The following is a 12246-nucleotide window of genomic DNA, read 5'->3' on the forward strand; positions in this document are numbered from 1 at the left end:
GATGGTCTCCTGTGACTTCATTCAGCCTCTGCTGACGGTACCTCTGCTGAGGCAGTCACTGGTCCAGTGAACCCAGCTAAGGGCTCCCCTTTGGGCCATCCCTGGGTCTGGGTTTCTTTCCCCAGCCACTGGCTATTCTGGCATTATGAATCTCCTACATCAAGACAGAGAGTTAGAGGTCAGGCATGATGCTCCCTAACTTCCAAATCTGGCCTCCCAGGATGTGAGGGGTTGGCCTGGCTCAGGAGTCCCTTCAACCTGAGCACAGAGAGCTCAATTTGCAGTGTGGTTTGCACAGGGTAAACATTGTCACTTAGAGTTTTCGGGACTTCCATGCTGTCATCCCTTGTTGCTTTAAGGGGTGCTTGGGTAAGAATCGTCATGTATCTCAAACACCAAGTTTGCACAAAGGGGGGTCTCATTGTCAAGTAGTTGTTTCATTCTATAGGCTTTTATTTCTGGGAGGAAACTGAGTCTTGGTAGATGAGGTAATCGAGTTTAGAGAGAGTGAAGTGATTAACCTAAGGTCATACCTTTTGGAACACTACAGTGCAGCTTTTCAAAAGTAAAATGGTTATTCATTTTCTTATGTTTTTATGTATTTTAGGTGGAATATAGAAGTTTTCCAGGTTCTTCACAGTCAGAGGTGAGCTACGCATGTCTTAAATATATCACTAGCCTCTCTTTATTTGTGGATGATGAAAGCTTTTTCAAGAATTTGATACTTATGATCTTATTTTTCAGATTATACAAGCTATACAGAATCTAACCCGCCTCTTATATAGCCTTCAGGTAACTATCCTCCTTTAATCTTTGACCTTGTGAGTATTTCTCTTAATGCAATTCACTTTGATGATTACCAGACTTTAAAAATTAGAACACTTGAGAGGTAGTGAATGATCTTAAAAGAATGCCAACCTCCTAAGTGCAACATGTTGAACTTCACCTGGTTTTGTAATCATGGCAGTACCACCACTGCCTTTTGTGCAGTTCTCTGAAATCATAAAACACATCATATCTTTAAAAAATATTGATGAGTATGATCTGGCTTGACATTTTCAATGAAACTCTTAGGTGAGTGTAGCATGACTTCACATTTTCTGGTGAAAACTTAAATTCACACCTAAACTTTTTCCACTTCCACATGTGGCCATAGGCCTTTGGAGCAGTTAAATAACTCATAGCCTTCTTCACTCTTGTGCTTGTTCATCCATTCCACATTTGTGTTGTACCCCCTCTGCTGGACGCTATGCTGAGGGCTGGCACACGAAGTCTACCCTTAGATGGCTTACCGTCTTTCAAGGAGAAATAGGCATAAAAATTGTGCTAACGGTTAGAATTAGAGGGTTGGATGATCCCTTAGGCACAAGAAAGAGGATCAGTGCATTCAGTTGCTTAATTGACTGATTAAAATTATTTTGGAATTATATATACACAATGTTAGAATTGTTGAAAATTTGTAGAAAATTTTGAGAATATGAGTAAATGAAAGAAAATGATTTCTGATTCTGCAGACAGAGAACTAACAATGATCATGTTAGGGTATGTCCCTCCAGATTTTAGAATCATTTTACGTATGTTCTTCCGTAGCAGGTAACTTTCTCTGTCATCAACTATTATTCTATAGCATGATTTTTAATGATCGTATAATAATCAAGTCTATGGAATTCATATATTCAATTCCTTGTTGTTTATACTTTTGTATTATTAACCACACTGTAGTGGACATCCTTGTACACTAATCTCTTTGATTATATCTGAATGTTTCTTCAGGATAAATTACTAGAATTATTTTTTTCAGGTTTTTAACAAACATTGCCAAAATAATCAAAGCCATTAATCCTCTTTCTTTTCTCCTCAATTTGAAAATGGATCAAGGTACCTGATTATTTTTATTTGCACTTCTTTGATTACTGATGAAAGAAAACATTTTTTCCCTACTGGTTGATTATTAATTCATACTTCATATCTTGCTGAACATTAAAAGGAAATAAAATTAAGCTCCAGTTTTCACCAGAAATATAAAGTCATGCTACCTTTGATGTTTTCTTATTTATACCTTGACTATATCAAGACTTCTTTCTCTCATGTTATATTATTCTTGTTGCAGTACTACTATCTTACCTATTACAGCTTTGGGTTACATTTGACTATGTGACAGGGATAATCTCTTATTTATTTTTCTATACGTATGTATATATTCTTCCACAAGAGCTTTTGAATATGTCAAGTTTCTTATCTCTTACCAACACCATTAAGTTAAAATTTCATTATATTTATAAGTTAAATTGGAAAGAATTAGCACTTTTGCTATAATCAGTCCTTTTGTCTAAGAACGTGGATCAGTCATCTCTTATGTTCTGCTAGAAAGCTTTGTACTTGTCCTCACATAGGTACTACATTTATATTTTTTACTAAGTTTATTCCTATGTCTCTTTTTTGCTATTGTGAATGGAATATTTTTTTTTCATTATGTTTCCCCAATGGTTGTTGCTGGTATAAAGGTATTGATTTTTATGTATTTATATTGTAACTGGCCAACTCATTGAATTTTATTTTTTGTTTTAATAGTTTTTCCATTGATTCTTTGGAGTATTCCAGGTAGAAAAAAAAATATGAAAATAATGATATTATGGCTATTCTCCAATAATTATATCAAATTCATTTTCTTAGCTTACTGCTTTGGCTAGAACTTTTGAAAATGTGTTAAATGATAGTGATAGTAAGCTCCTTGTCTTGTTCAAGATTTAGTGAGGATGCCTTCAGAGTCTTATATTAGATATGCTGTTCTGGGGTAGATGTTCTTAGAGATCCATTTATAGTGTAAAACAAATATTCCTTCTTTTACACGTCAACTAAGAAAGGCGTACAGTTTGAGTATAGTCCATTAATTCTTGGAGGATGAAAACACTGAGCAATCCTGGTTCATGTTCCTGATGAAAACACTCACAAGGTCATGTCTCTTCTTTTCAACCCTGAATACAGCCCTGTGTGGATTCAAGGTTTAGAAAAGCCCGGTGACCTAAATGACCTAAGTTTTGCAACACATTAGCGTTGAAGCAACACTAGAAATATCAAAGTCTACAGTGGATTCGCTTAACCTCACCAAAGCTTTTGAGCTGGTCCAAGGCCAGGGGCTCTGAGAGATTTCTGTTCATGGCACAATCATCTCTTTTGAAGCTGAATCTCTTATGCATGATTGAAGTTTTTACACGAGCATTTTTGAATCAGATGAAAATGAAATTTGATCCCTATATTAGGAGAGTAGAATTAGAAATGGGGCATAGGCAGAGCAAAAGGAAAGGACACAGACTATTCTAGCAAAGTAAAGTTAAGAGAGAGTGAGTTGGGAATTTCCTTAAACTTGAAAAACAAGTGCTGTTCTCTGTCCTAAATATAGATGTAAACTTTAAGTGTGAAGACAGGATATTCATTTAACTTTAAATGAATATTCAATCTTCAAATTCCACTTCTATGCCAGGGAGGAGAATGATCTTTTCCCAGACGTTAGGTAGACATGAAGACTACTTCATGGTAGCACTTAATTGTTCTAATTGTTAATTGTTACATGAGAGTTATTGCCTGTGGTAGTTTTGACATATAAAATATTGTATTGTTGTTTGTTTTTACCATACTGATGCCTTTAGGCTTTCTTAGAATTAGGTGGTGATGTACAGTCCATAGTTTTCTGTAGCCAGGTCAGCAGAGTCTGAATGGTTTATTATTATGTGCTAATTATTTCATATTTAAAGATCACTGTAATTAGTACCTGTTCTCAATGGTAATCATTGTTTTCTTCATAACAACTGCCAAAAACCTTTAATCAAATATTCAAGTGAGTCTGAACGTCCAGAAATTAATTTTCAAATTTACCAATATGAACTTTCTTTCAAAAGGCCCCAGTGAACACATTTCTAAGTCTTATTTCAAGACAAGTATGAATTTAACTTTCAAAAATATAGGAAACTGCCAATCTCACAAAGAACTAATGGTCAAATCCCCATCTTCCCAACATCTGTAACATGGCTAAGTTTAAAAAAATTCTTAGGAAGGAAAAATGTGAATTTACCCCTTGGAGAGTAATGATTTCTCATATTGAGTCAAAACATACACACATCCCCAGTATGTGTCCATTTTCAATTTGTTCCTTCTGTCCTTCTTTGCACTTTAAATGGGAAATTTTAAAATGAAAAGCTTCCAAGGGCATTCACAGAGATTTTTTTTTTTTTTTTGGGTTTTGTGGGATCCTTCCAAATCTTGGTAATTATTTCCTGTGATGCTGCCAAACTTGTCACAGGCAGATATGGTAACTCAAAATGTTTTTTTAATCTGGTTGGTAATGTCCTCTGGGCTTTAGAGTATCTATTTTCCCTTAATCATTCCAGCCTCCTGTTAGTGATCTATTAAACAAATAAATTTCAGCTTAGTTTTTTTATGCGTGACCTTCGTGCTATAATATAAAGATAAAACTGTAATGAGACTAGCTTTAGGCACTTATATATCTCCTAAAAATGGTATTCACTGCTATCCTTGGGTATTGTGTTGTAAAAAGGTTACTTACCAAAAGTCTTCAAATAGTTGGCTTTTATTTTTATGTCTTCATAGAAGCAGTATAGCTCAAGTAATTTCTGGTTTGGGGCTCAAAGAAAAGATACTGCTAGGTTTATATAGGCTCTTAAATTCTCATGAATTTTTGGCTGGGAAGATCTCAGCAAGAGACTGAGATGTAGAACACGAGTGCAGGGCCTTGTGGGTTTATGTACTGAGTTCTTACTCAGAAGACTGCATAAGTGTTACCCAGTAACCAGCAACAAACCGTGTTTCCACAAGAGGGGAGGAGTATGGCTTTTCTACTTTGTTTCTCTTCTCTATAAATTCCCAGGTCATACCACTGGGAGATGTAGACAAGCCTATTTACAATGCCAAAGTCTGTCTTCGGAGGGAACTTAGAAAAAGGGCAGAAATATTAACAGAAAATAATTTAAGCATGGGTTTGTGTTTAGAGGTAGTTCCAACCAAAAGGGCAAACAAGATGGAGGCCTGTGTTTCGTCATCCTTCCTCTCGTCCCCCTGACAGGCCGCCTTGACCATTCAGGACAGCCACATTGAGATCCACAAGCTGGTCCTCCAGCAGCAGGAGAGCCTGTCCCTCGGCCACTCTCTCCTCCGAGGCAGCCCCTTTCAGGACCAGGAGAAGCCCCGCGACGCGGACAAGCAGCGCGAGGAGCTGGCCAACGTGCCCCAGCTCCAGCACCAGCTCCAGCAGGAGCAGCGGCGCTGGCTCCGCAGGTGTGACCAGCAGCAGCGGGCGCAGGCGGCCAAGGAGAGCTGGCTGCGGGAGCGGGAGAGGGAGTGCCAGTCGCAGGAGGAGCTGCTGCTGCGGGGCCGGGGCGAGCTGGACCACCAGCTGCAGGAGTACCAGCACAGCCTGGAGCGGCTGAGGGAGGGCCAGCGGCTGGTGGAGAGGGAGAGGGCGAGCGTGCGGGTCCAGCGGGGCCTGCTGGGCCCCTGGAAGCACAGCCGCCAGAGGAGCCTCCCCGCAGCCTTTCCTCTGGGCAGCAAGGAGGTACGGATCTTCTGGAGTGTTGTAAGGCCGCCTCTCAGAGACGGCGCCAGTCCTGGCCATTCCTGGGGTGTTCACCAAATGTCTGCCTTTTTGGTTCTTGGGTAAGAGCTCGTGAGGGTTTCTCAGTTTGTAGGTAGCCAAAGCTGGGACCTTTCAGGGACCATGCATATGCGTCTTGACTTAAAATATGAAAAAGTTAAAGGCCTAGGTCCTATCGGATCATTGGATCGTTGTACTCCAAGACACTCTTACCTAAGAAGAAACACAGAAGCGAGTTGTCCCAGTAAGGCCAGTGAGGGTTTGCCCTGTAGGCGCATTCACTGTGAGCATGCTGTTTTCCCAGCACTTTAAGAACCCTCTTTATCACATCTATTCTTAAGAGTTCTATGTAGATGTACCTTTTAGTAGATCGATTAGCTATTACTATATATTGTAGATACTGAATTTAGCAAGTATAGCAAGCATAACTAAATAATACTATTCTGTTATGCCAAGCTCTCTTTTTGTAAATTTGATACAGTAAATTCAAAATCCATTTTCATAAATAAGAGTTATTTATTTATGTGCATCCTCTCTGACCATGCTTGACAATTCCATTGGTCCCAAGAGTTTATTTTTCTGTGCTATGTGCAGGTATGCCTTTTATTGGTACTGCATAAAGTTATAAAAGTTGGTACAATTATAAGAAAGATCTATGTTGCATCTGTTTTTCTTTCAAATTGGCTAAATTCCTCATGTGTATATGGCCATGTCTTCAGCTTTTTTTTATTTAGGAAAAATGAAAATGCTACTTTCTCTGATTAAAATAAAGTGGAAACACTGTAATGTCATAGAATACTACTTGTTTTTTGTGTGTGTGTTGTTTTTTTTTGGTTGCTGTTATCGTTTTTAAGATAGGTTATGTATAACCAATTAAAGTTTTTGGTACTAGCTCATTAGAAAGGAGATGGGAGGAGAGAGTAAGTGGTAATATTCTTCCTGACCTTATTCTTACTAAAATCTTGATTGCTGGATTCTATTAGGAATAAATATTTCATGAAACTTTTGTAAGTTGCTAGAAAAATTATTCTACTTTTTCTGTATTTCTTTATACAGGTAATGGAACTTAATCGATCTGAGAGTTTATGTCATGAAAATTCATTCTTCATCAATGAAGCTTTAGTACAAATGTCACTTAACACGTTCAACAAACCGAATCCATCAGGGATCCATCAAGATGCCACTTCTCCCCCAAACATGTCCAATTCTGATCTGGTAAGGACTAGTGAAAATCAAGTAGACCTCAAGATGGACGTTTCCCAGCCCTCAGATGTCAACCATGAACTGTGGACAGCCCCTGGGTCCTGTCATCAGATACCTCCTCTCCACGAAAGCAGCAAGGATTCTTGTAAAAATGGTAATTAACACTCTTCAAACGTATCTGTATAGTTTCAGCAGAAAGTTGTCTCTCTGAATGGTTGGCTCTTCTATGGAACAAATCAAAGTGAGATAGAATGGGAATAAATTGGTCTGAAGAGCTGGAGTTTGTGGCATTAACTGTTCTTTGGGAAGTCTGGGGACTGCCTTCACTTATGAATACGAGACAAGCAAGACCATGGTTGTAGGGCTTAGGGAATACCATGAACATGTAAGAACCAGACAGAATTTTCTGGTCTGTAGGTTAAATGATAACATCCCCTTTAAAATATTGGCAACTTGATATTTATTCCCCACTATCATAAACCCTGCCACGTCCTGATACACATACCCATTGACTCTCAGAAATAAAAGATACAGGCAGGGTTTGTGGTAGGACTTTATTGTCTATCAGGGGAATTTCCTGTAATGTTAGTAAAATCTTTTGTACTTCTATTAAACACCCAAAATGAAACTGTTAACATCATTTGTCATTGTTGAAAAAAAAAAAAAAGGTGGTGTCTCTCTATAAGTACCTCGTAATAACGCAATTTGCTAATCCCATTAAAGCATTTGCCAAATATAAATGAAAGGCAGCTCACGTTACCGACTCCACATGAATCCAAGTGATTTAAATCTATATCTATTATAAATTGTTTTCTGTGGGATATGAGGTAGGGAATGAGAAGAACTTGAAACCTCTCTACTGAAAAACAGATGGTAGGCAATAGAATAAACAAATGGCTGGCCACATGGATGTGAAATAAATCACCGACAGCAAAATGTTTCAGAAACATAAAACAAGCAGTAGTATAGAGGTCTTCAGTACTGGACTCAGATTTGTTTCCATGCTTAATATATATTCTTAGTTTGTCAGTTGGGAGGATAATTTTTCAGCAACAAAAAGTTTTGAAGGTTTTCAACTTCTCCCAATTCGAGAATAATAATTCTGACTCTGCCTGCAAGTTGATTTATGACTAATCCAAAAGATGTTGATTCTTAGCAGTGGCTAATTCTTTACATCACTTAGTCACTGTGGTAACATTCTGATTTCTTGTCAGCATATAGGAGAGAATGAAATAGTTCTTTAAAGTATCATTTCACATGTTCTTTAAATAAAGAAAAAGTTACATTGAAATAGTTTGGACAAAAAAAAAAAAATAAAAGACAAGACAAAATTTAGAAAATGTAACCCCTGTAAAATGTTATCGTGCAATGTCAGTGCTATGGAGACCACATTGCAGAATGCTTTTTCTAGACACATGTTGCTTTGCTATGTTGATTCACTAACTTGCTATTTGCAATGCTTTATATGTTTTTGTCAGTGTGGTTTTGCATACTGGCTTTGGTATAATTGAAAAACTCAGTTTGAGTTAAACCACATTCAGCTTTTGTTTAAAAGAAGTATTTCTCTTTTACCTTTCGTGTGTCTCCCATCTTTTTCTACTGATTCGTGCTTCAAAGTAGAAAGCTTTTAGGCATTTGGCAGCATACTTGCAGTAGATAGAAAATGTACTAAGGAAATAAACAGTGATTATACACAAAACCAGTCTATCCACATGTAAGGAATTAGATACAGCCGAGGGAAATGCTGAGAAAATGTACTTAGGCTTAGGAAACTGTATGTCCAGAGTAGGCCAAGGACACTCAGGACATTGACAGGAGCGAGGAAAATCAACCATGGCCTAAATCTCTCAGGAACATCCTGGTGTGTATAAGCAGGGATTAGATCACAAATGCTGTGTGCACTGTTAACCACTGGAGTTTTGCAACTAGTCAGAAAACCGTGTGTGTTTACTTAAGCATGATAAGCAATTTCTGGGGGAAAGAAAAGAAAGAGAAGAGGAGGTGATAGGGAAGTGGGATAAAAATTGGATATATTTCTCAGAGGGTGGTCAGGGCCAGATAAAATTGTTCAAACCACTCCAGAGCCTTCATAGCTCTTACCATTGAAAGTTGCGTAAGATCAGCTGCTGGTGGTGGTCTTAGCTAGGCTCTGTGTGCTCTCCGTGCCTGCTCGTGGGGGGCAGTGACTGAGGGGCCTGGGCTGGACGAAGCAGGCTCCAGGATGTGCTGGGTGGTGAGGACAATGTGCCAGAACCATGAACAATGCAGTGTTGTCCCTCCTTTCACTTTTTGCTGCCCAGTCTTCCGGTGAGTGGGCATCGGTGACCACTGCTGAGGATCCCTGTAGTCCACAGTGTTCTGGCTAACACAATTTGCCTGTGATGTTCTGGGCTGCTATTTTAGCTCAACGTTTATTTCACCATGATTTCATTAAGGCTGTGCTGATTATTTCATTATTAGGCCATAAGGTCAGCTGGAATGCCTTAAAGAATGCTTTGCTCTTTTGCCTGGTCCAGTATGATATGTGTGTGTGTGTGTGTGTGTGTGTGTGTATGTGTGTGTATGACCAGCTCAGACCAGTGGAAATGTGAATTTCTGGTATGTGAGTTTCTGGATGGGAAACATTGTATGTAAATAAAATTCTCGAATGTGTTTAGATGTCACCTGGTTGGAATTTTTATTGTTTTGTTCACTCAGGCCTCATCAGACGTTGTAATGCACTTTGTGCTCTGATTGTGATTAGCTTTTGAATTGTTCTATCCCACCCTTGCCACCAATAATTATGACACTTATCATATTTCAGGCACTGTGTGAAATATGAAACTCATTTAATACAACCACGCACTGAGATGGTTCTGTTATTATTTCCATTTGAGAGGGCAAACTGGGACACAGAAAGGTTGAGTGACTTGTCCAAAGTCACACAGCTAGTATATGGCAGAGCCGGGAATTGACCCTGGGAATACTGGCCCTGGAGTCCATGTTCTCAATCATTACACTATAAATTGTTAATTTCTAGAAAGCTGGTTCAAGTTGTACTTTCTAAAGAAGCTAGTGTAGATATAGAATTAATCGTTTTGTTTTACCTAAGGATTCATGTCTAAGGGCCAGGTTTTTGTTTTTATTGATATTTTCCCTTCCTTTCTTACCTTTTGAATATTAGCATTTGGAGGCTATTTCTAAATGTTTTAGATTACTGTAGCCAACTCTTGCATGGGGCCTAAGAATCTTCAAATATCATAAATACTGTTTAGCTTCACTTTTTTTTCCCCATAAGGCACATTTTCTTTGTGATATTTTGTTTCTCTAATGTTACCTAATAATAACCCCATGTTATCTGTAAATATTTTTTAAGATAGCACTTTAAAGAATTTTATTTACCCTCCAGTTTTGGAAGTTATTTCATGAACAAAATTCCTGGATGTTTGAGCATTAAATCCAAATTGGTATTTGATTTTATTTACAGTAGAAGAGATGGTTGGTTTAAGAACTTTATCTGCATTCCTCTGAGGGACAACAGACAAGATTACAGAAAATTTGAATTTCTTTAAACAATAAATTCCCTATGGGACAATTGCCATGTAATTGGCCCTATGAGATGCCCAACAATATTACTCTTCAAGGCTAAGCAAACAAACTCCAAAACCCAAAAGTAAAACTGTATTATCCCTGTTATTTTTTTCCCTTAGCTTTAAAATTCTAAAACTCTATATTGAATGCATCCATAATTTTAGTTGCCTTTTTGATTAGTCAACAGAGAAAACATTTTATGGCATAAAAATATGAAATCTTCTTAGCCTCCCTTTTCTATTGTATTTTTATATACCTCAATATTTGTACGTTACCTAAATTTAAAGAATTATGATTTTGTCATACATATGATAGAATTTTAATCAAGAGCTAAATTTTATGTTCACCATGTAGATATTAAATAAAAAAGAGTAATTTTATTAAGTTTGGGATCCAAAAGAGTGTTTTGTTTTACTACATATTAGAATTTTGTGCCAAGCAAACTATTTTCAAAATTCAAAGCATTGTATTTAGAGTACGTCATCTTGGTAATATTTCTTTAAAAAATACAGACAGCTGTGTTAAACTTTCAATGACAAATGTTTTACATAAGGCGAGAAAAAAGAAAATTTCCAAATGAAAATCTATGCGAGTTAGTATTCAAATAACAGTCTTTTAAGAAGTGAGAAGATGGTAATTTCTTATGTTTTAAAAATATTCCATAATTCAGAAGTTGACACCTTATTTATGTAATCTGTGTGGAGAGCAGCTTTGCCAAAAGACCTTCAGGCAGTTTCCCATAAAACTGAAGCTGGCATCAGACAACATAAACTTCAGTGACAAAAGTGTATTTGAAGAGGAGGGATGATTAGTTTGCTAGGGCTGCCATAACAAAGTGCCACAGACTGGGAGGCTTAAATAACAGAAATTTCTTTCCTCACAGTTCTGGAGGCTGGAAGTCTGAGCTCAAAGCATCAGCAGGGCTGGTTTCTTCTGAGGCCTCTCTTCTTGCTTGTAGATGGCCGTCTTCTCCCTGTGTCTTCCCCCTGTGCCTGTCTGTGTCCCAATCTCTTTTTCTAAGGACACTAGGCAAATTGCACTAGAATCCACCCTAAGGACCTCATTTAACTTAACCTCTTTAAAGGCTCTATTTCCAAATATATTTTGAGCTACTGGAAGTTAGGACTTCAAGGTGTGAATTATGACAGGACACAATTCAGCCCTTAACGGGGGATAAAATGATTATTTTTCTCCCCATAATAGTTTTAGGTATCATAAAAGCCTTAATTTTTAAGAAAGTTTACCAAAGTTAAACTATAATTTAAGAGCATGTTAGTTTTTTTGACTTGGTTAGAGAAGTGAACTGAACTTTGTAAAAATAAATAATAATAATTATATAATAGTAAAATTATGGTAAATATATCTGTATATTTATATTTATAGGTATCTGTGTTACTAAGCCTATGTCAACACGTAGAAATGAAGGAAGAAAATATTGAATCTATGGTTTCATTACCTATTTATTGAAATTAGGGCAGAAAATATTGAGTCTATAGGTTCATTTCCTACTTCTATTGGTAATACCTAATTACGAAATTTAGGCCATATGTCTAAACCTAGGCCTTAATTAAGGGACTTTGGAAATTTTGAGCTCTCTCTATGATTGGGAGAGATCTTAGGTGCCTGTATTTTGGATTGCTTAAATGAAACTGAAGCCAAAGCATTGAGAACATTCATTATGGCATCAAATTATTATCCACATGTATCTATAGGAGTTTTAAGAAGTCAAAATTAGGAAATCATTGGGCAACTCTTTATCTTCTAGAATCCTGACTGTCACCTTAGGTGATGTTAATATTTTAAAGGAAACCATAACATTGCTTGCTCTTGGTAATCTACGTCATGACAAAAGTATAAGGTATGGGGCT

The 12246-nt window shown here is 37.4% G+C and overlaps 1 protein-coding gene across 2 annotated transcripts in view; it reads left to right on the forward strand.

The window, feature by feature from the left end:
- Positions 1–12246, forward strand: part of ARHGEF28 (Rho guanine nucleotide exchange factor 28) — a 267842-nt gene that overhangs the window by 233674 nt on the left and 21922 nt on the right. Inside the window, exons 32-35 of one of the 2 annotated variants that reach the window (XM_069492767.1) lie at positions 608–646; positions 745–792; positions 5078–5566; positions 6662–7158. In XM_069492767.1, the coding sequence (XP_069348868.1) occupies positions 608–646; positions 745–792; positions 5078–5566; positions 6662–6970 (885 nt within the window). In that variant the 3' untranslated portion in view covers positions 6971–7158. Of the gene's footprint in view, positions 1–607; positions 647–744; positions 793–5077; positions 5567–6661; positions 7159–12246 lie in introns of those variants that run through there. The other variant, XM_069492768.1, reaches the window with a different exon arrangement.

This window comes from Eulemur rufifrons, chromosome 17 (genome assembly GCF_041146395.1).
Source record: "Eulemur rufifrons isolate Redbay chromosome 17, OSU_ERuf_1, whole genome shotgun sequence".
Taxonomy (NCBI): Eukaryota; Metazoa; Chordata; class Mammalia; order Primates; family Lemuridae; genus Eulemur; species Eulemur rufifrons.